This window comes from Sarcophilus harrisii, chromosome 2 (assembly GCF_902635505.1).
Source record: "Sarcophilus harrisii chromosome 2, mSarHar1.11, whole genome shotgun sequence".
In the NCBI taxonomy this organism is placed as follows: Eukaryota; Metazoa; Chordata; class Mammalia; order Dasyuromorphia; family Dasyuridae; genus Sarcophilus; species Sarcophilus harrisii.
Genome location: NC_045427.1, coordinates 177,750,837 through 177,776,291, shown reverse-complemented (window position 1 = coordinate 177,776,291; position 25,455 = coordinate 177,750,837). Strand labels below are relative to the sequence as shown.

Below are 25,455 nucleotides of genomic sequence, written 5' to 3'. Positions count from 1 at the left end.
GACTGTTTCTCTAGTGAAGACTGAAATTCATTAGAAGCATTCAGATGTGTAAGTGAATGATTCCATTTTTTTTTCAGTCTAAGGAACACTTCTATTTTTGCCAAGAAAATGTGATAGATATTTGGGCATTACTGGGATACAGATGCTATTAATTTTACAGCACAGATTAATCTCACATACATTGTCTATATAGGCACTAGTCCATTTTGGCTATGATGTTTTTAGTGGTTTAGATAAGAAAAAATAAAGGGGTTGAGTTAGAGACACATTTAGCTTATGGTTTCCCAATCTCATAATGTCTAAAAACCATAGCTAATGGAGTCATTGTTCCATTATATAATCCAAAATTTATTTTATTTTTGGCATCATATCATGTTTTATGCAAATAGAAGATTAAGCTCAGTTCTTCCCTTAAGAAGTGATAGGGACAAAATAGAAAGATCCAAAATATTCATATATAAAATATGCATGTTCATTTATTTCAAGCCAATTATATTATTATTTGAAATATTTGCTTTGTGCTAGATACTGTGATAAGTACTGACTACACAAAACCAAATGAAATAATCCCTGTCCTAAAGAGACTTGCATTCTACTGGAAATCTACAATATTTATAGACATGTAAGTAAAAAGTTATTTTAGGACAGAGAAAGAACTAAAGACTGCAAGGCTTGATAGGGTAGGGAAACTTCAGAAAATGATTACATCAGAGGTGGCACCTGAATCGAGATACTAGGGAGTTCTAAGATAAGGAGGCAAAATGGCAGTGCATGGGAGACCACACATTTTTGGGAGATGGAATATCATGCACAAGGAATAGGTAACCAGGCCATTCTGGCTAGAATAGAACATGCATCTTGGAAAGTTGTATGACAGACTTATGGAAATAAAGAGAGACATTGTTGAACATTGCTGTCAGACAAAGGATTTTATACTTTGTTCTAGAGGCATTAGAGAGGCAATGAAAATTTTTGAGTAGAATGACATGGAAATGGATAAATATGGAGAAATGGAGTTTTAAGAGAAATATAATAAACTCTCTTTTGGAACTTGAGTCCAAGGTACTTGCAAGATGATAATGTATACATACATGCTTGGTTTTATTTATGTTCATAAAATTTTGGCAAACCCATTTAAACTGATACTTGCTAAAGATTGGTATATAACAAACTATTTAAAATGCAAGATCTTAGCTTCTCAATATACCATGTAAATGCATCTTATTAATCAGATGTCTTGTCGGATTTTGTACCTTTCCTACAGGTGTATCAGAGTTTCTTAAGTTGCACTTTTATCTGTATCTTATCTTGCTATGTTCTTACTCTGTTCTCAAGATTGTACTATGTTTTATAGGGTGAATAAAAGAGAATGAGAGCCATGGTCCCTATGATCAGGGGATTTTCAGGGGATTGGTTAGAGAGGGAAAACTTAAATTAGGTCTTTTTTTTTTTAACTAACAATTAAATAGAAAGTGTGATTAAGGACAATGGCAAATAGCCCAATATGAATGGATAAAACTCTCTCCTAATATAATATCGTATCAGAAACACTAGATCTTTATGTAAAATTAAAAGTTATGTTTTCTAGATAAAGTCATTAGTTACTAGTTAGTTCAAATTTAAAAATAAAAAACCAAGTGTAATTTTCTTCTTCACCATGAATTGAATTCAATAAGCATATATTAAGCACCTATTATGTGCTAGGCATTGAGCAAGGCCATAAGCACACAACTGTAGCATTTTCCCTGGGGCTATTTCCTCAAATGGCGTTTCAAATGTCATTTGAATATATGTAGTATTTTATATTGATCCCATTTCTCTGATCCCAGATAGATATACAATGTCTTTAATAATATGGTCAATGCTGGGGGTTGGAGAGGAGACAAATTCCTCTCCTTCCTTCCCCCAACAGTGATTTACTCTGGGGAATATGGCTTCAATTCTCAAAATGAAATCTTGAAATTTGGAACTCCAAAACTATTCCACCAATAGATTTATTCATTACTTTACTAAGCAATTCTGAACTGGGATATTACTTTTATATGTAATCCAAGTTGTGAAAATTTAGTTTCTTTGGTCTTTTATCCACTGACCAAAAACTTTTTTATTCTCTCAAATAGAGAAATGGTTTACATCTTTTTTATACTTTGAATCAATTTATGTAATTGATGTGTTTGTGCCTTCCAGAATTACGTTAATGAGGGAACAAAGAAGAATAGGCTGCCCTTATTAAAAAAAAAAAAAAAGAAAGAAAGAAAGAAAGAAAGAAAGAAAGAAAAGAAAAGAAAAAAAATCACTAACTCCTATTAACTGGGATTTTAAAAATGTGTTAACAGATACCAAATAGAATCATGTATGTCTATATACATAAATGCACACACATATATAATCCAAAGAGCTTTTATATTTTTAATTGTTTTGGGGGGAAGGGACATGAGAGGGTAGTCTAAAGAGATCAGGAAAGGTCTCATATAAGTATCCTTTGAATTGAGCCTCAAAATGCTAAAAAGTATTACTAAAGAAAAAGGTAAAGACAGACCATTAGACATTAGAGAACCAGTTTTGATTACCTATGGAAGATAATTTAAAATTCAGAAAATTTTTGTAGCTATTACAATTCAATTCAACAAACATTTCATTAAGCACCTACTATGTGCCAAGTAACAATGCTAAGGGACAAATTAGAAAAACAGTCCCTGCCCTGAAGAAGCTTCCAATTTAATGGGGATAAAACAATATACAACAAGAAACTAAAAAGGATGAGCAGAGGCAGGAAGCCACTAAGAGATAACATCATTTTTGGTAGAGTTCTAACCAAGTAGGAACTGCAGGTAAAAAGTAGAGAGTTAGCTTAAAATTAATAATTCCTATTTTTTAGACTTTATGATTAATGAAGCACTTTCATTTATTTTTACCAGTGCACAGGAGGTTTTATATATTATTTTGCCCATTAGAATGTACACTCCTTGAGAACATTGATTTTTTCTTTTTTCATTGCATTTTCCAATACTTAGTATGATGCCTAGAACATAAATGGGTTTAATAAATGTTTGTTTTAGGTATTTGATTGGATTTAATGAACAATCCACCTATAAGGATATAATGTGAGGAGTCATGGTTTTTGCCTATGTGCTGAGGAAAGTAACTTCAAGCATACAATAGCACTAAAATTTCTTTTCCAGTGGAATCAGAGGCAGTCTTTTCAAAAACCTAAGAGTTTGTTGTAGTTTAAGAAGCCAGTATATGGAACTTAATTTAAAATATAATCTCTATTCATTCTGCTTTTGGTTAGTGGTCATTCTGGTAGTCAAATACTCATATTTTGTTTTTGGCAACAAATGTAGATTCAGCTTTGGAGTTAATCAGGTTGATCATATGACCATCATCTCCATGGAAACGGGCCAATAAAAGAGAGTAGTTAATTAGAAACTGTCCATTAGATTTCAAAAAGAAGCAGAAAGCATATCCATCTCTGGCTTCATATTGTTCTTAATGTGATTATTGGACTGATGAGCTTTCTGGTTGATAGCTCATTAGCCGAAAAATTTGACAATGCTGAAAATGCTATAAGCAGACACAAAAATGGAGACTGGTTGAATTATACTAGATTTTTAAAATAAACTATCTTCTAATGCATTTATTTCAGTTCAAAGGGGCACTTATAAATAAGATGACCTCCAGTTAAATATTCAATAAACATAATCCAAGACAGTAGAAGGTGGCTTTAGACATTGCCCAGCTGATTATTCCCATTTCAAAATTATCTTCTTTGCACAGTTAAAATGATAGTCTATTTCTAACTAGTAGAACTCTGAATGGGTTTACAGATGAAACTAGTAGGTTTTCAAGTCAACTTCAGTCTGCATCTCAATGTATGTGTTAACTATTTTAAAACATATGTTCATGGTAATATATGCTGCTTTGGAGGTATATGACATTTTATTCTTAACTGTTGTTGTGTGTAGGGGTCCAGAAAATAGAATTACAATGAACTTGAATTTTTTTATATCAAAAAAAGTCTAGTTCTGAGATTCAAGCAATTTATAAACCTTCTCAGTAATTTTAATATGATTTCATGTGTGTATGCCTGAGGTGTTTTTTTCTTCCCAGAGTACATAATGTTAATGCAGGGATGGGTTCATTTTCCTAACAGAAAAATTGAAAGCAGTGGGAGAAAAAGGTGTATATACAAAGATAAACATGCACAATTAATGAAGAAGAAATATATATTTAGAATAGAAACAAGTTACTAGATTAAGGAATATACACTAAAAGGGTGAGTTTTTGGTTCCTCTGTGTAACAAAAAAAGCACTAGACTGAGGAGAAAGGTGGGTTCAAATCTGCTTCTAAGACTAGATTGAGCACCAACTATAGAATATGAGAACTTGAATTCAAATTTCATTCGGATGTTTTCTGCCTCTGTGGTATATGGACAAGTCACCAAGTGGTAGAAGAAACTGAAAGTTGAAGACTATATTTTAAATACTGAGTGTGCCACTTAATGCTTGGTGACTTTTAGCAAGTTACATAAACTTGCTGCTCCTCAAATTCCTCATGTATAAAAAAAAATGAACTAGATATCTTCTAAAGACCCTCCTAAGTGCTTACCCTTGGGACTCAGTTTTTTCATCATTAAACTAGAGCTGGATTAGATAGTCTTATTTAAGGTTCCTTCCATCTTTAGATCTATGGTTCTAATAATAAAATCGATCTCATTGGGCTGTTAAAAGTTTTAAATGTATTCAAAATGTTTTTCAATCCATAAATTATTATGAATCAACTATTATCAATAATAGATCATTTATATAGCTAAAACAATATATAATTTGTTAATATGTATATTAATATGTTGATTGATACTTCTTGATTCCAAATAATCAAAGGAAGACATGAAAATATATAGATATGACTGCCACCATCAACACCAAAAGCTCCACAGAGATAGATGCAACTAGATAGAAGAAAAAATGAGTTACAAGGAAGATGTATCATTGATATATGATGTATGATATTGTCCAAGCTACACTAACTTTGGTAAACCCTTTTGCTTTGGGTATCAGATTTCTGTATGGTATTCTGCTAGATGGAAGCTGAAGTCTTTTCTGATTCTTCATTTATGTAATTCAGCTATCTTACTTTTATATGGCTAGTTAACAGGCAAAATATCTGTGACTATAATATTCTTTCAGTAGGGGAAAGTGAATTAGTATTTTAGATAAAATATCATTGAAAAATAACAGCAACCCCTGATATAGCCAGAGGAGGCACAAAATAATTATGGAAGTCTGTGTAACATTTGAAACTCTAAATTGATTTGCGACTATCCAGGATCATGTAAATATGAATTATCAGGACACACCAAGTAAATATAGCACTGCCTTGGAATGGAGCTGAGAGAAATGTAGACACAAATTTCCAGATTTGTTTTATAAGGCAAGAAAAGATTTTCTAGATGCCATTCAATACCAAACAGCAGCACTTAAAAGAAAATGCAAAGATCGCAAATGTTTTAAAGATTCACTTTGGAAAACTGTGATCCAAGGTAAAGAGATGTTAAATCCTTACTTTGTTTCTGTCTTTACAGAGGAAGAGGGCGGAGATCTGGTCCAGCCGGGGATCAGTTTTCCAGGGCCAGCAGAGGAGGAACTAGGTAGAGTACAGATACACAGTACTGGTTTTTGGAAAGCTTAGATTTGTGTTACAAAGTCATCTCCAAATCTGGGTGACAGACTGTGCAACTAGTAATTGGTGAACCATTTGACAAATGTTTTCTTTTTAAGTATCTGTTTCTGAAATTTATTCTAATAATTGATGGTTATAATATGATAAAGGTTTGGGGTTTGTTTTTGAGGATTATTATTTTAAGGAAAAACTAAAGGGAGTATGCTTACAAAAATTGTATTTAAAAATTGCAGATTTTCCAAAATATTGCCCCAATCAAGACCAGTTATCATGACAAACAGCCAAAAAACAGACTAGGGGACTCCCCCTCTTCTACAAAATGAGAGAGTTGATTGGGTTAAGTCCCATCTAATTTTAAAAATCCTATGACTCCAAAGTTCTAAATCTTTCTATCACTTAACACTATTTTCTACCTCATGTTTTATGAGGGGGAAACAAAATATAATCTTTTTATTGTTTCAATATAAGGAACTTCCAATGTGGAAAGTCCTTTTACATATGAAGATTAGCAATTGGTCTATAATTTTTCATTCTAAATATTTGCCTGGGGTGCTAAGAAGTTAAGTGGCTTGGTCATGGGTTTATAACCATGACATGTCAGAGACAAGATTGGACCCAGCTTTTCTTGACTCTGAGGCTGCCCTCTCCTTACTAACTGTGCCAGACCATCTCTCTCTTTGCATATACCAGGCACTTAATGAATTTTTGTTGAGTAGTTTTGAACTGACTATATGTTAAAAAAAACAACCCCTCTGGCTTATTCTTCTATGTGATTAAATATCTCTTTAAACTACATCTGTGTCTTCTGAATAAGAGGTTTTAAATATAAATGTGGGGACTCAAATTCCTTTTGTTTGTGTTTTTTTCCCTTACAACTGTATTACTTGACACAAACCATCTAATTTCCCTATGTTGGCACAGGTTTGGATGCTGCATATGGATTATGTGCTTTTATCAAAGGGAGTGTTGAATTACTGTCAGTTTCTATTTTCCTTGGCACTAGTTACAATCATGTGGTAATTTTATTTTTCTGCTGGTCTAGGCACAATAAAGCTTGTGCTGTATTTGGCCATTAGGCACTTGCAGTGGAGTCATGATTACGTAAAAATGGCAAGTGCTTTGTGAGAAATATTGAATACATCCAACTTTATCTTCTAACCAAAGAAGTGGTACAGATGGGTTAAACCCTCCCCCTTCTACTCCCAACAATCTTATAGGACTATAACAGATCATGGAATTCAGAATTTGAAGAAACCTTAGAGGTTATCTAGCCCAATCTCCCTCTTCTGATGAGGAAGTATATGGAGCCCTAAAGAAAAGTGACTTACTCAAGCTTAAAAAGCCTATGGATTCAATCTTGAATCCTCCAGTTCCAAATCCAGTTTTTTTGGCTTATTTTTTACATAGCCCTTTTTACAAATGATAGTCTTTTTCAGGACCCTGTGAAATTTATAGTATATAAATATTATCTCCTCTTCCTGGATGAAGAAATGTAGAGAGATGCTAGATGACTTGTCTACCATCATGCATCAGAGACTTTATTTAATAAACCTCTTTCTTTAAACTTTTCAAAGCTTTAAACTGTTTCCCCAAGCTTACTTCTGAACCAGCCTGCAAAACTGGCATGTCTTTTTGCTATTATCAATGTCTATGTGTGGAATTAATGTATTAGATCTTAGTTTTTAATTTAAATAAAATTTAGACTTTACAGCATTGTTGTGTGTAGGGGTCCAGAAAATAGAATTACAATGAACTTGAATTTTTTTATATCAAAAAAAGTCTAGTTCTGAGATTCAAGCAATTTATAAACCTTCTCAGTAGAGAAAATATACTGATCTTGAACTCAGAAGGCCTGAATTCAAGTCCTAACTTTTCTATTCCTTATTGCCTAGTTATACAAATGTGGGCACGTCCCTTTTCTTTTGGTTTCAGTTTCTTCATCTATAAAAATGAGAATATTGGACTAGATAATTTCTAAGTTCCCTCTTGGCTCCAAGATTTTATGATTCTATGATCATTTTTTAAAAATTTTTACCTTTTATCCTTTATTAATCCTTTATTTGCTTTGTGGGTTTAAACTATTCCTGTTTTGTCAAAATATATAATTCAAAAATAAGGAAAGTAAAAAAAGGCATTTTGTAATAAATCAGCTTTTTAGAAGATGACAACAAGAAAGGAGAGAAGAAAAATACAAAGAAAATTAGGCAAAGCAGGGAGAGAACCTCTTATCTTTTACTAAATGCTTGTTAAGTTCAATTGAATTGAATTGTCATTGTGATTCTTTAGTCTTGAGACACAGCATTAAAGTAATGGAAGGCATTTCTAATTCATCCAATTCAAAAAAAATGTTTTATTACATGACCATTTTGTGCAGTTCAGAAGGGATATATACAAATGAAAATGAGCTTCTGTCCTCAAAGATTTCTACATTCTACCACAGGGATACAACAAATAAATAGATTAGTAAATACAGGATAATTAGAGAAAGGAAAGAGCATTAATAATTAAAAAGATCAGGAAAGATTTCCTATGGGATATTGCACTGAAGTCAAACCTCTCTTCACTATTGCTAAATAATTCCCTTCTAATTTGCCATTTAAACTGCCAAGTTTGGAGTTTAGCAAGTTGAAAGGTCCTTATTCTATATAAATAATTCTTATACATTTGGGGTTATGCAAATTAAAATGTCATTATTCTATGTAAGTATTCATCATCCCATTGAAAATCTTTGGCACTTCTGATTATCTCATGATGGAAATTTGGATTTTCAGCTGTATCGAGCATCATAAAAGTCAAGTTCAACAGATCCAAACTAGAACTCATTTTCTTTCCTCAAAACCCTATCCCTTTGAAAAATTACCCATTATTTTTAAGTGTATCACCATTCTTCTAGTGAGCAAGGTTTGAAACCTTGAAAATAATCACAACTCTGCATTATCCTCCATATTCTAGCAATTGCCTCACTTTGTCATTTCTACCTCTACAACATACAGCTATCCCTTTCTTTTTACTTACAGGGTACTTCCTTAGTCATACCAAATAAATATCAAATTCTCCCTACCTCAAATAATAGATAGTATTTTTACAGTGCTTTAAAGCTTGTGATATACTTTATAAGTATCATCACATTTGATCTTCTCAAACAACGCTGGAATAGGTAGATGCTATTACTATCCCCATTTTACAGGTGATGAAAATGAGGCAGAAGTGTCTTAGGTCATGCAGTTAGCAAGTAAAGTGTCTGAAGCCAGATTTCAAATCAGATCTTCCTAAATCCAGGTGCAGCGCTAGCCACTGGGCCACTTAGCTGCCTCTAAATCTCTTCTCTCAAAAGTCAATCATTCACACAGTCAGCAAAATGGTATTCTTAAAACTCAAAACGACCAACACACTCCCTTTCACAATTCCTTGTCTCCCTGCCTCTGGGAAAAATAAGACTTCTTTTGACATTGAAAACCCTTAACATTATGACTTCTACCCACCCATCTCTGCATTCTAATGTCCAGTTAAACTGACCTCACACACAGTGTACAATCTTCTTTCTCCATGCCTTTGAACAAGTTGTCCCTCCTACCCCTCTTTCTTAGAATGTACTCCCTATTCTCTGAAAATCCTTAGCTTCCTTCAGACCTTCGTTCAAATTTCATCTCTTAGGTTAGGCCTTTTTTTAATACCCTAACTACTAGCACCCCCTTCCCTCAAAAATTTTCTGGCTTTGCTTTCTATATATTTTGCATATGCTCATAGAATCTGAGCTCTTTTGAATGGGCCAGTACCTATCATAGTGTCTATTACATTACATAGTGTCTAATAAATGCTTTTTGATTGATTGATTGATTTGTGTACATACTAGCCTCAAGCAAAACCTAGAATTATTTCCATTGGCTAGAGACACTCTTGTGTTGCTTCACTAAGAGTTTGCAAGGAGATCATTAGGAAATTTTAGTCACTCTTTTACTTGCAGCACTAAAATTCTGCCTGTATAACAAATATCTAGATAAAAATTGGCAAATCCATCCGTTACTCATTAAGTATGTGAAATATGACAAATTCATAAAATTGGCATAGAAAGGACTGTTTAATGGTTGATGAATCTTCAATACAATGAATATGCATAAGGAACTCATTGGATATATGCCATTGATCTGGATAATTAACTGGATTTCCAGAGTAAGAAATTGGAAGTTTGCTATTGAGGAGATAAAAGCATACTTGTAGATCTTGTTTGTTTTTCTTCCCATATACATGAATTTACCTCCATCTAATATTTCCATTCAAAACTGCTTCCTTAAATTGTCTCTGTCTATATCTACTATCCTTTCAAATAAAGGACCCAATACCCAGCTCAGTGCCTTGATTCCTGAATACATACTCCTTAGACTGGATATTCGTCAAACTCTTAGACAGGCCTGTCTACTTTAGAAGTATGGATCTGTCATATTTTTAATCCTTACTACATAAATAAGATTCAGTGACAAAGATTCACTGTTGACACTAGGATTTCTTTTCCATAGACATTAATAAGATGACAATACAAATATTGGTTGAAATTAACTTGATGCTATCCTAAGCTGTTCTGCATAAGACTCCAAAAGAAAAAGATTTCTTTATCATGAATGATGATTGACACTCATGAAGAAATGAGCATCATTACCATCCCAATGGAAACAACTAGTCAAAAGCATATCTAGCAGAAGGCTTTTTTTATTTTTGGCTAAGAGTGGGGGAGATGGGCAATTAATGAATATAAAATGGCATGTTCATTAACATTTAAAAGAACATAAAGAAAATAATTATAACATTAATTAAAGTTTTCTTGATGGGGAACTGGCAAAATAGTCTGCTATAAAAAATTTGGCACACATAATGTGAAAAAATGAATCGATGCTTTTGAAATGCCAACACTCCATATAAATATTAATATTTGATAATATTTGGTGGAATATATGTTTTGAAGTTTTAGATTTAGATTTGTTGTGTGTGTGTTCAAATAAGATCTGTTGGTTAAGGCAGAATCTTTTAAAAACCAAGTTCATTGTATTCACTGCTCTTTCAATGAACTGACAAACATGGAGAGAAAAATGTTAAGATTTCAGCATAAGAGGGTAAACACAATATTTGAATCCATCACTTAATAAAAATATCAATTCAGTTTAAAATCAGTGAATACAACATAAACATTATGAAAATGTTTGTTAAACACATATTGTGTATAGTCTTTACTTGTTTGTTCTTTTATTTTGGTAGGGGGTAGGGATAGATAATTAATCCTATGAGTCTATAAACTCCCATCTTAGAAACTACTATCTATCACAAAATCTCAGATTGTATCCTTGGGCCCCTCCTCTATGCTGCTATTTAGATACAAACAAAAGTAAAGTGGGAAAGAATGTGAAGCACACTGCATTTGGAATCAAAAGTCCCAATTCTGCCACTTTTTACCTGTGTTATGTTAGACAAGATATTTTACCTCTATGGGCTTGTTTCTTCATTTTAAAAATGAAAGAGTTGAAGCAGATAATTTTTAGAGTCCCTTCCAACTTTAAAACTATGATAAAATAGCTGGGTTTTAGTGAATTTTATTTTAATCAAAAATTAACATTTATTCTAAATCCATGATGCCAAAAAGACATGTTCATCAAGATAGGAAGAGATAGATATTATTTGTTTTTTACAAATAAAAGAAGTATACATTTTGTAATTTAGGACTGGAGATTATTGAACTACTTTGTTGATTTCATAAAGACAGTATCTGATAAATAAGTGAAACCAGATAAAGACTATTATTAAAATATATAAAAAAAACTTCTCGGGTTCTTCAGTTTCCTACAAAATAAGGGAACTTGAAAACAATATGATAAAGTGGCATTTATCAAGTTCTTTAAGTTTTATAATATGTTTAATATTTGTTGTCTCATTTGATTCTTACAACCTTTTGAGGTAGGTGCTATAATTATCCCCATTGTACAGCTGAAGAAACTGAGGCTAAGTGTTTTGTTTAGGGTCATACAACTAGTAAGTGGCAGAGAGAGAATTCAAACTCTGGTCTTCTTGACTCCAAGACTAACACTCTATCCATTGGTCTGCTTAACCAATTCTGTTGAATGGAAAGAATTTTTAGACCTAAAATATTGTCAGTCCTAGCTCTAAAGCAAGATAGTTAACCCATGTTATGTACTCAACAAATATTTGTTGAATCAAATTGAAGGTCCATCCCTTCTAGCTCTAATATATTGATTCTGTTGAATCATTTTGAAGAAAGATCAGTCTTCTAATTGTTCTTTTTGTTCTTTTACCATGGTATAATGAGAATTCCTTTTCCAAAGTATAGTCTAGATTTTATAATTTAGGACATTAATATCCTATGATTGTGAATTCAGTTTTGATGTAAGTCCCAGTCTAAAATAGCTATTGCCTTTTTTGGGGAAAAAAATCTTCCTTTAAATGATAAAATCTGAAGTTTCATTTGAGCTGTCAGGAAAGCCCTAGGGAAATATGAACCACCTCTCAATGATACAAAAAAAAAATAGGAAAGGAAAGGAAAGAAACCTAAGATTAGCTTGGAAGGAATTCACATAAATGAATAAAGATATTTTTTCAAAGAAGCACGCTTAAGATTCCATGCCCTTATTATTATCTATTGAATTAAAAGGCCATCTGCATTCTCTATATATGAACTATAAATGTAAGTAAAATGTAAGAATAAAGTCATTTTGTGATGATAAAAATGACCAGGGAAAATAGGAAAGATAAGGAAGCTTTCTGTGAAATTAATGTCAAATCACTGAGAAAAGTGGCCTTAATATCGCACATTTTAAATGGTACAATAGAAGAGTAAAGGCCATTTTGTCTCTGTGAGAAAAGTATTCAGCGAAGGCCTTTAGAGAGGCTAAATTTAAATTGCTATGTCAGTCATTTTGCACCATTTGTCCATTGTAGGGGAATTTGTTTCTAGAAAGGGCATTCCTTCATTCTCAAGGAGGTTATATTGATACTTTTTATAAGGATAATGGTTTGTCATCATAAATTGGAACAGATGGAATGTGCAAGGTTCAATATTAGGACTTGATTGCAGAATGAAATGAAAGGATTTATCGAGGTCCTGTGCTATCTTGAATACTATATTTTGAAAAATCTAAATCAAAAGTCCAAATTTTTCCTTTGTGTGAAGTATTGTGCATTTCTGAGGATGCATGGCAAGGGAAAAACACTCCCTATCTTCAAAGGACATTTCTAATGAAAAAGACAATATGCAAACAACTATGTGCAAATAAGCTATAAACAGGATAATTTGGAAATAATCTCAGAGGGAATACATGAGCTATTAAGATAGACTGAGAAAAGCTTTCATGCAGAAGAAAAAATTTCTTTCTCTTCCCTAACTTATCTTGTCCCTTAAAACTGAATGAGACAAATTAGGAAAACCATCCAGAAAGCTGCTGTAATAGTCTAGATATGAAACCTGCACCAGGGTTATGACAGTGTCAAAGGAAGAAAAGACTTTTTGAGAGAGGCAGTGGGATTAATTAATTGAGGAGGATATACATTTTTAGATGTCTAATAGGTAATTGATGATGTGATATTGGAAGTCTGGAGAAGAGTTGGAGCTGGATAAATAATCCAAGATTTATCTGCAGAAACTATAATTGAACACATGGGAGCTGGTGAGATCCTCAAAGAAAATATTATAGAGATAAAGGGGCAGAGAGGACACACACCATCAACAGCTATCACCTGGATGAATATCCAATAAAGACTGAGAAGGAATAGTCAGTCAGAGAAGTAGGAGAAAAACCAAGAGAAACTATTATCCTGAAAACTTGTAGAAGAAAATAGCAAGGATAAGGGGGTGATCTAACAGATAACACACATAAGTATGATACAAGAAAATCTGTGAGGGCAAAATTCCTTAAAGGATAGAGAAAAGATCTCAAAGTCAGGAAGGAAGTGAATCAATCATAAAAGAGAACCTGTTCTGAGTCTTTAAAAAAGAAAGAAAAATGACTATGAGTTTAAGAGAGAATGCATTCCAGGGATTAGAAATGGCTCATTCAAATGCATAGAGAAAGATGCATTCAGGGAATAGCTAGTAGTTTAGTCTAGCAACTACATAAGAGTATGTGAATGGGGAATCATATGACATAAGGCCAGGAAGATCTACTGAAGCCAGATTATAGACAGCCTTAGATGTTGGATTGAGGTGTTAATATTTTATCATAAGAAAAACATAGTGATAAGGAAGATTTTTTCCCCTTATTCATTATTTATATGTACTAACTTTATTCCTGGCCCCACTAATCAGATTCTTAGTATGCATGGAATAGCTCTCCATATAAGAGAGATTTAATCCCACTTGTAAGAGCTACAGATTATTTTTATGCTGGAAATTGGGACACAACCTATCAAAATTATAGAAAAAATTGAAAAAAGTCACCAAATTTTTTATTTACATAGTGGCAGAGGATATAGTGTTAGTAATAATAATAGCAAGATCCTTGATTGATCCTAATATATAGAGAGAGCCCTTTAAAGTTCACAAAGCATTTTCTTCTTAACTCTTACCATCTAATTGCACTTTTTATCTCTGTTTATTTCTGGGATAGATGACATTTGAAGAAGATGAGTAATATTGCCATATTAACACAGTTAATAAGCTTTAGAAACAATATTCAAACATGTCTTTCTTTGAATCAGGTCCAACATTCTTTCCAATAAAAGATTTAGTTCAATTCTTTCAGAAGTATTCATACTATGAACAGTTGTTAGGAGCAGAAATGCATGCAATTTCTGGAATTTCCTTTTCTGGAAATTAAATCAGGATAGGTACCTATCTCTTTTAAGATGAGTTGGGATGGTCTCATTAAAAAAAAAAAAACAGTTTGAAGGCATAGCGCTGATCTTGAGAAACCCAGAATTCCATTGGGAATATTTCATTTCCCTCAAGAAAAAAGAATATTGGATTAAGATACTTCTTGGCCCCACTTTGACACCAAACAAAGATTTCAGGCATATATAGGACCCTAATACAACAGAACAAAAGGATTTCAGATTGCAATATATCCCAAATTCTATAGAGTTTGAATTCAGAAAAGTATAGATGATGGTGATCTTTTTTTTTTTTATTTAATAGCCTTTTATTTACAGGTTATATGCATGGATAATTTTACAGCGTTAACAATTGCCAAACCTCTTGTTCCAATTTTTCACCTCTTACCCCCCACCCCCTCCCCTAGATGGCAGGATGACCAGTAGATGTTAAATACATTAAAATATAAATTAGATACATAATAAGTATACATGACCAAAACATTATTTTGCTGTATAAAAAGAATCAGACTCTGAAATATTGTACAATTAGCTTGTGAAGGAAATCAAAAATTCAGGTGGGCATAAATATAGGGATTGGGAATTCAATGTAATAGTTTTTAGTTATCTCCCAAAGTTCTTTCTCTGGGCATAGTTGGTTCAGTTCATTACTGCTCCATTGGAAATGATTTGGTTGATCTCGTTGCTGAGGATGGCCTGGTCCATCAGAACTGGTCATCATATAGTATTGTTGTTGAAGTATATAATGATCTCCTGGTCCTGCTCATTTCACTCAGCATCAGTTCGTGTAAGTCTCTCCAGGCCTTTCTGAAATCATCCTGTTGGTCATTTCTTACAGAACAGTAATATTCCATAATATTCATATACCACAATTTATTCAGCCATTCTCCAATTGATGGACATCCATTCAGTTTCCCGTTTCTAGCCACTACAAAAAGGGCTGCCACAAACATTCGTGCACATACAGGTCCCTTTCCCTTCTTTATAATCTCTTTGGGATATAAGCCCAGTAGTAACACTGCTGGATCAAAGGGTATGCACAGTTTGATAACTTTTTGAGCATAGTTCCAAACTACTCTCCAAAATGGTTGGATTCGTTCACAACTCCACCAACAATGCAGATGATGGTGATCTTTTAGCTTTTTTCCCAGTCTTGACCAATTTTTACAAAGGAAGGCTTTAAAGTGGAATTGAAAGCTCTACTTTTCATAAGCTTATAATGGGTAGAGTTTGATTTCATTTCATTGGAGAGGCAAAAGATTGAAATAGTACTTTAAAAAATACAGACAGAATGGCATAGTAAAATATCTGACTTGAAATGAACAAATCCTGGCTTCAAATCCTTCCTCTGACATTCATTAAATATCTGACCTTGTAATCTCTATACTATACACTGACAAGACAGAGCCTCTCAAGAGGCTCTTATAGGTTTGCAACTTACTTCTCAATACTGTAAGGAAGTATAGAAATGCTAGTTTTCATTATTGATAATAATAATCATCATCATTATTGTTCTCATTAAATGCAAATGTCTGTGTACATTTTCCATCCCCATTATTTCAAAACTGTGCCATTTTTAGGATACAGAAGGATGATTCAGATCACATTGCTTAAAAAAGAATGTGGTGAGCCTACAAGTTTCAAAGAAAGTGTAGGTACTGTCTTAGAAAGATAAAGCATGGAGCAGAATGGTGAGGAGAGAAGAAAGGAGAAAGAGAAAAAGAAAGGGAAAGAAAGGAAGGAAGAAGGAATGAATGAGAGACATTGATTTTAATTCATCAGAGTTGATAATACCTCCTTGAACTGACCTTTTCCTAATTCCAAAAATGCCTTATTTTTCCTCTTATAAGGACATGATCTGAAATCATACCTTCAGTAGTAAGAGAAAGATAATTAATTTTATATCATTATCTCACAATATCATTAAGCTTCATGGTTTTCTTCACTCGAAGGGTAGAAAAATATATTTGTGAAACATAGTCAGCATATGGAAAACCATTGTATATCTAGCTTTATTCAATGCTTGTCTAGACCACCACTTTTATGACTGCTTAATACACTTGCATTATTTCAAAGAATGAAAACAAACACCTTCAATATTATTTAAAACTAAAAAGCTATTTCTTATGTAGTAAATAGCTGGGTGTGTGGGAGGGAAGAGGAAGAAGGTGAGGTAGAATAAATGAGTACCCATTATATAGCAGTGATAAAATATATATACATATATATATATATATATATATTACATTCATATATACATTCTGGAAAAGGGTTCACAGGTTTTACCAAAGCAGTTTATAATACCAAAAAAAGGTTAAGAACTGGCCTGCTCTAAATTAAATCAAACAATTTACAGGTGCTAATCTCATGGAGAGAATGTTTTCTCTTTCACCAGGCAATTTCTAATATCTGACTTGGCATATAAATCTTAAAGAGTTGCCCAAAGGCAAATGATTAACTTGCTAACATCATCCAGGAAATCTCAGAGGTATGATCCCAGTTTGCCTTTATTTCAAGCCTGGTTCAGCACACTTGCCCTGATGTCACACTAGCTCTATAAATACTTGTTGACCCATCGGTTCAACTGGAGCTAAAGCATCAAGTCCTGCTATACATTGAAGTAGCAGCTTAACAAAACAAAAACAAAAAACAAACAAAAAAAAAAGCCCTCTTTTAGATTGGGTGAATTTGGTAGCTGTAAAGCTAAACAAGATTTTGAAGGTGGTGAATAAGAAGGACATATAGCAGAAATCATGGGTGTAGTCCTGGCACTTTTGTGAAGGTTTTACAAATTACAGCAAAGAGAAATTCTACATTTTAAAAAATCTCTTTCCTCAGATCATCCATCAGGAATAAGTTGGTGCTATCTCTATGGTCACAGACTACAGACTGGCAAACTCACATTCAGAATTTGTAATGAAGACTTGATGTTTCTCATTTATGAACAGATAGTATCTATTTAGAAATAAAACCGAATTATTTAATTGATTCAAGCAAAATTACTATTTGAAATAAATATACAGCAAATTGTAAATTAATTGTATGTGCTGCTAGTGGTACAGTGGATAGGGTGCCAAGCCTTGAGTCAGGAAAACCTAATTTCAAATTAATCTGACACCTTCTGTTTGTGTGATCCTGGGAAAATTAAACCTGTTTGCCTCAATTTCCTCATCTGTAATATGATCTGGATAAAGGAAAGGGTAAACTACTCAAATATCTTTGCCAAGAAAACCCCAAATGGGAACATGAAGAGTCAGACATAATTGAAATGAATGAATAAAAAAAGACAACATGAATCATATAGTGTAAACAGCATATTTTCTTGTTTAATTCAACTCTTTGGCACATGTTTTTGAAACATTATGTTTCACATAATCACATAAGTATTATCTATATATTATCTGCTAAACTTGGTAGTTGACACAGTGAAGAGAGTTCTAGGCCCCAGTCAAGAAGTTTTAAAATTCACACCTAAGGGGCTATGAAGCTGTGCATATATTTTGATCCAGCAAAAGTACTATTAGATCTGTTTGCCAAAGAGATCATAAAAAATTGCTAAAGGACTTACACATACAAAAATATTGATAGCAATTCCTTTTGTGGTGGTAAAGAATTGGAAATTGAGGGGATGCTCATCACTTGAGAAATGCCTGAACAAGTGATATACGAATGTAATGGAATACTATAGTTCTATAAGAAATGATGAACCAGGGGCAGCTAGTTGGTGCAGTGGATAGAGCCCCAACCCCTCAAGTCAGGAGGATCTGAGTTCAAATCTGCCCTCAGACACTTAACACTTCTTAGCTGTGTGACCCTGAGCAAGTATTTAACCCCAATTGCCTCAGTTAAAAAAAAAAAAAAAGATGAATCACTGGATTTTAGAAAAATCTGGACTTACATGAACTAATACTGATTGAAATGTACAGAATCAGACAAACAACATACAAACAATGTAACAACAACATTGTGCAATGATCAAAAGATCTAAAACAATTCCAAAAGACTCATAATGGAAAATGCTGTCCACATCCAGAGAAAGAACTTTGGAATCTGAATGCAGATGGAAGTCTGTTATTTTTACTTTTTTGTTCTTTTTTCTTACTCATATTTTTTTTCCTTTTGTTTTTGTTATTCTTTCACAGCATGAATAATGTGAAAATATATTTAACATGATTATACAAGCATAACCTATATCAAATTGCTTTCTGTTTTGGGGGGAGGAATATGGTATTCAAAATCTTAGGAAAACCCCCCAAATCTTTCAAAAATAATGTCAAAAACTTTCTTTATATGAGAAAAAAATTACTATTAAATGAAGGAAAGAGAAGGTCTTAAGTTCAAATCCTCCTCAGATACTAATTAGATATGTGATCTTGGACAAGTCTTTGAACCTCTTGCTGCCTCACTTTTGTCATGTATAAAATTAAGATAATAAGGAATGAACTTTCTGTAGTGGTGAAAGTTCAATGAGGTAATGTTTATAGAACATTTCGTAAATCTGAAATTGCTATGTAGAGCCCTGCTTTGTAATCACAGATAAAGCTAATCTCAGAGACGGGAAAATCTGGGTTCATTTCTTTCCTCATAAACCATAATATCCTGTAATCACTTAACCTCTCAGTGCCCCAGCTAATTTTATAGTCTTTAAATCTTTAAACTTTTTGAAGTGAACTCATGTAAGTCACAGGAACAAGTTGTACAGAATAGGGAAATATTGATAGAGTGAAAACTACATTTTTTTTTCAATAGTGTTTTATTTTTCCAAAAACATATATAGTTTTTAACATTCATTTCTGTAAGAATTTGTGTTCCAGACATATATTAAACATGCAATCCTTCTAAACATTTCCATATCTGTCATATTGTACTGAAAAAAATCAGACCTAAAGGGAAAAAACCATGAAAGAAAAAGGAAAGCAAAGGTGAAAATAATATACTTCAATCCATATTCAGCCTCCATAGTTCTTTTTCTGAATGAAGATAGAATTTTCTATCCCAAGTCTATTGGGATCACAATATTATTGAGAAAAGCTAAGTTTATCATAGTTGATCATCACATAATTTCCCTGTTATTATGAACAATGTTCTCCTGGTTCTGTTCACTTTACCTCAGCATCAGTTCATATAAACCTTTCTAGGCTTTTCTGAAATCCTGCTCATCATTTCTTACAGAATAGTATTCCATTAAATTCTTATACCTTAACTTATACAGCCATTCCCCAATTGATGGGCATCCATTCAAATTCCAATTCCTTGCCACCATAAAAAGATTTGCTACAAACATTTTTGCACATATGGGTCCTCCACTTTTTTATAATCTCTTTGGGATACAAACCCAACAAAAGCTTTGCTGGATCAAAGAGTATGCACAGTTTTATAACCCTTTGAACACAGTTCCAAATTGCTCTCCACAATGAGAAAATTTAATTTTGAAGTGAATATACACATCAATGAAGTCACAAATCTATTTGAATATTTTAGATTAAAGGTAGTAAAGATATTATTGCTATTATTATCATTAGTGTCACTACTGTTACCTTTTCACAGATGAGGAAAGTGGGTTAAATGGAGTTGCGCAGGATCATACAGTCAGTCTGAGAAGCAAGATGAAAACCTACATCTCTCAACTTCAAATTTAATGGTATTTCCATTACAACATGCTGATCAATGATAATTGATGATAATTAGGAGCCAAAATTTTCCTTTTTTATGCTAGGGAAAAAGCGCCATACTATAGAAGATAGAGAGGTGGACTCAAATTCTAGAAGATTTAAATTAAAATTCTGACTTTAACACATACTGGCTATATGACTCTGGGCAAGTCATTTAACTACCAAATGTCTTAAATAACTTTCTAAGACCATAATTTACAAAACACTTAATAAACAATATGCATTAGCATAAAGAGTCCTCTGTACCAATAAAAGCAAATCCAAAAAAAAAAAAAATACTATTTGATTAGCCACCTAGCTTGCCAACTGATATAATGCAGAGCTCAGTATTTGGCCCTGTCCTCTTCAATGGCAAAGCAAGGTTAGTGTAACTTAAAAACATTTCATAAACAAAAACATAATTAGAAGTTTAAATTGGCTGCAAACTCACTATGGGTCAATAGCACAATGTAGATGCCAAAATAGGCTAATTCTTTCTTGTGCTATATTGATTGCAGCAGAGTCCAGTTAGATAACTACTGTTAAAGTGAAAAAGAAATCTATTGTCCATCCAAGTTTTAACTCCATATAACAATATTTTAGAAATTAAAAATAACATGATTTTGGCAATTCTTATTCAAAAGACTAAGAATGTATATTCATATTTCAGCTATCACTTGTTACCCATGTTACTTGACACAAGCCATTTAGCCCTTTTTTTCATCTTTAAGATGTAGTTGAATTTTCACCTTGAAACTTAATGATCAAAGAGCAAAATATTTTCACTGAAAACAGTTTTGCCTCATATTGTTGTCTATCTTTAATCTAGGATTACAATGCTTTCCACCTATTCAATTAGAGCTATAATTTATTAAAAGACAGAAATATGGTTGCTAATAAAAGAAAATTGTATGAATAGTACACTTAACCTTTGATATCTTAAAGTATTCAACAGTTAGCTACTAGCTTTATTAGTCTTATTTTCTTTGATATCAATAAGGGAAAAATCGCTACCTACACCCATTTTTAGCCTAGTACATACATTCTAAAATCAAAACCATTTCCATACCCCAGTATGGGTATATCCAAAAAATGGCTTATGGCCAAACTTTTAATTAAATGTCTCTCTCTTTATGTCTTAGAAATAGGGCCCCGAGAATCCTTCATATAAGTAACTCATGAAGTCCACAAAGAAATAAAAGGGGAATAAGAATATGTCAGTCTTAAAGTCAGGGAGTATAATCAAAATAGCAATTGATTTAAATGCACAGCACCTAGATTCAAGTTCTAGTTCTATTAGTTACTCTCTGTATGAACCTGGACAAATGATAAACTTTTCTGAGCCTCATTTTTCCCATCTATAAAATTAGGGGGTTGGATTAGATAAGGGGATTCAAATATACTGCTGCCAAGCAGCAGGCAGCTTCTACCTCTCCCTAGCACACAGGAACCAGATTAAAATATAATTAGGAAATATCCAACAAAAAAAAATACAATAAAACATAGACAATGTTAATATGTGATTTTCTAAGTCAAAATATTACCTGCAGGGATCCTTCCATATATTTTAAGTGGCCTCCACTTCTATAGTCTGATACAAGTGAATTTCAGCTTAAAACATGTAGGGTCTTCATTTCAGAAAAAGAAATAGAACAGGCAATTAAACAACTCCCTAAGAAAAAATCCCCAGGACCAGATGGATTTACATGTGAATTTTACCAAACATTTAAAAGAACAATTGGCCCCAATGCTATATAAATTATTTGATAAAATAGGGAATGAAGGAGTCCTACCAAATTCCTTCTATGACACAGACATGGTACTGATACCTAAACCAGGTAGGCTGAAAACAGAGAAAGAAAATTATAGACCAATCTCCCTAATGAATATTGATGCTAAAATCTTAAATAAGATATTAGCAAAAAGACTACAGAAAATCATCTCCAAGATAATACACTATGATCAAGTAGGATTTATACCAGGAATGCAGGGCTGGTTCAATATTAGGAAAACTATCAATATAATTGGCCATGTTAATAACCAAATTAACAAAAACCATATGATCATCTCAATAGATGCAGAAAAAGCATTTGATAAAATCCAACATCCATTCCTATTAAAAACACTTGAGAGTATAGGAATAAATGGACTTTTCCTTAAAATAATCAGCAGCATCTATTTAAAACCATCAGTAAGCATCATATGTAATGGAGACAAACTGCAACCATTCCCAATAAGATCTGGAGTGAAACAAGGTTGCCCACTATCACCGTTACTATTTAATATTGTATTAGAAACGCTAGCTTTAGCAATAAGAGCTGAGAAAGAGATTAAAGGAATAAGAATAGGCAATGAGGAAGCCAAATTATCACTCTTTGCCGATGACATGATGGTATACTTAGAGAACCCCAGAGATTCTGCTAAAAAGTTATTAGAAATAATCCACAACTTTAGCAAAGTTGCTGGTTATAAAATAAACCCACATAAGTCATCAGCATTCTTATATATCACTAACAAAATCCAACAGTCAGAGTTACAAAGAGAAATTCCATTTAAAGTAACTACTGATAATATAAAATATTTAGGAATCTATCTGCCAAGGGAAAATCAGAAACTTTATGAGCAAAATTACAGACCACTTTTCACACAAATTAAGTCTGATCTAACCAATTGGAAAAATATTAAATGCTCTTGGATAGGGCGAGCAAATATAATAAAGATGACAATATTACCTAAACTAATCTATTTATTTAGCGCTATACCAATCAGACTCCCAAAAAACTATTTTAATGACCTAGAAAAAATAACAACAAAGTTCATATGGAAAAACAAAAGGTCAAGAATTTCAAGGGAATTAATGAAAAAAAAATCAAATGATGGTGGCTTAGCTGTACCAGATCTAAAATTATATTATAGAGCAGCAGTTACCAAAACTATTTGGTATTGGCTAAGGAATAGATTAGTTGATCAGTGGAATAGATTAGGTTCAAGGGATAAAACAGTCAACAAATATAGCAACCTAGTCTTTGACAAACCCAAAGATCCCAGCTTTTGGGATAAGAACTTACTGTTTGATAAAAATTGCTGGGAAAATTGGAAACTAATATGGCAGAAACTAGGCATTGATCCATACTTAACGCCGTACACCAAGATAAGGTCAAAATGGGTTCATGACCTAGGCATAAAGAATGAAATTATTAATAAATTAGAGGAACATAGGATAGTTTACCTCTCAGACCTGTGGAAGGGGAAGGTCTTTATGACCAAAGCAGAACTAGAGATCATTACTGATCACAAAATAGAAAATTTCGATTATACCAAACTGAAAAGTTTTTGTACAAACAAAACTAATGCAGACAAGATTAGAAGGGAAGCAATAAACTGGGAAAATATTTTTACAGTCAAAGGTTCTGATAAAGGCCTCATTTCCAAAATATATAGAGAATTAACTCTAATTTATAAAAAATCAAGCCATTCTCCAATTGAAAAATGGTCAAAGGATATGAACAGACAATTCTCAGATGAAGAAATTGAAACTATTTCTAGTCATATGAAAAGATGCTCCAAGTCATTATTAATCAGAGAAATGCAAATTAAGACAACTCTAAGATACCACTACACACCTGTCAGATTGGCTAAGATGACAGGAAAAAATAATGATGATTGTTGGAGGGGATGTGGGAAAACTGGGACATTGATTCATTGTTGGTGGAGTTGTGAACGAATCCAACCATTTTGGAGAGTAGTTTGGAACTATGCTCAAAAAGTTATCAAACTGTGCATACCCTTTGATCCAGCAGTGTTACTACTGGGATTATATCCCAAAGAGATTATAAAGAAGGGAAAGGGACCTGTATGTGCACGAATGTTTGTGGCAGCCCTTTTTGTAGTGGCTAGAAACTGGAAACTGAATGGATGTCCATCAGTTGGAGAATGGCTGAATAAATTGTGGTATATGAAAATTATGGAATATTACTGTTCTGTAAGAAATGACCAACAGGATGATTTCAGAAAGGCCTGGAGAGACTTACACGAACTGATGCTGAGTGAAATGAGCAGGACCAGGAGATCATTATATACTTCAACAACAATACTATATGATGACCAGTTCTGATGGACCTGGCCATCCTCAGCAACGAGATCAACCAAATCATTTCTAATGGAGCAGTAATGAACTGAACTAGCTATACCCAGAAAAAGAACTCTGGGAGATGACTAAAAACCATTACATTGAATTCCCAATCCCTATATTTATGCACACCTGCATTTTTGATTTCCTTCACAAGCTAATTGTACAATATTTCAGAGTCTGATTCTTTTTGTACAGCAAAATAACGTTTTGGTCATGTATACTTATTGTGTATCTAATTTATATTTTAATATATTTAACATCTACTGGTCATCCTGCCATCTAGGGGAGGGGGGGGGGGGGTAAGAGGTGAAAAATTGGAACAAGAGGTTTGGCAATTGTTAATGCTGTAAAGTTACCCATGTATATATCCTGTAAATAAAAGGCTATTAAATTAAAAAAAAAAAAACATGTAGGGTCTTAAAGGTTGCACTAAGGAGTTTTTATTTTATTTCATTTTATGTCTTTTCTACCTGAATTCTCTAAGGTGAATCCTTTAGATTCCTTTAGAAGAAAAGGATCCTTTCATTTTGCCTTGAGGAATTCAGTTGTTCAAATTTTACACACTAAGGAAATAAGAGCCAACAAGTAACTTTAGGGCCAGTGACAAAAAATCCTAGGCTATGAGGTTCCTCATGCTTTGTGTGATAAAAAAAAAACAAAAACAAAAACAAAAAAAAAACCTCCTTAATTCAGTATTGCTATTTTGTTCAATTGTTTCATTCACGTCCAACTCTTCCTGACCCCATTTGAGTTTTTTTTGGCAAACATACTGGAGAGGTTTACCATTTTCTTCTCCAGCTCAATTTACAGATGAGGAAACTAAGGCAAATTACCTACTCTGCCATCTAGCTGCTATTTAGTAAATACCTTTTCTAAAAAATGCACAGAGTAGTTGTCAGCTGATACTCTGGAGATCCAAAATCTAAAGTATGAATGGCAATTGACAAAGAAGTGGACCCAGAAGAGATGGTTAGATACTTTTCTCTGATCTTAGTATTCTTAGGTTCTAACAGAAAACTTTATAATATACACAAATGTTTCTTGAGCACAATAGAATACAGTAGGTTGGAAGCCTGATAAAAGTGAACTGGGGCAAACCGGGGAGTCATGAAGGCATGATTACAAGTCTGGCTTCTGGCAGGCACACAATGTGACCCTGGGCC

The 25,455-nt window shown here is 33.1% G+C and overlaps 1 protein-coding gene across 1 annotated transcript in view; it reads left to right on the top strand.

Annotated features, from left to right (window-relative positions):
• The window catches only part of DLGAP2 (DLG associated protein 2), a 733,602-nt gene that overhangs the window by 488,850 nt on the left and 219,297 nt on the right, over positions 1 to 25,455 (top strand). Inside the window, exon 3 of the mRNA XM_031949182.1 lies at positions 5,586 to 5,651. Coding sequence (XP_031805042.1) covers positions 5,586 to 5,651 — 66 coding nt within the window. The remainder of the gene's footprint in view (positions 1 to 5,585; positions 5,652 to 25,455) is intronic.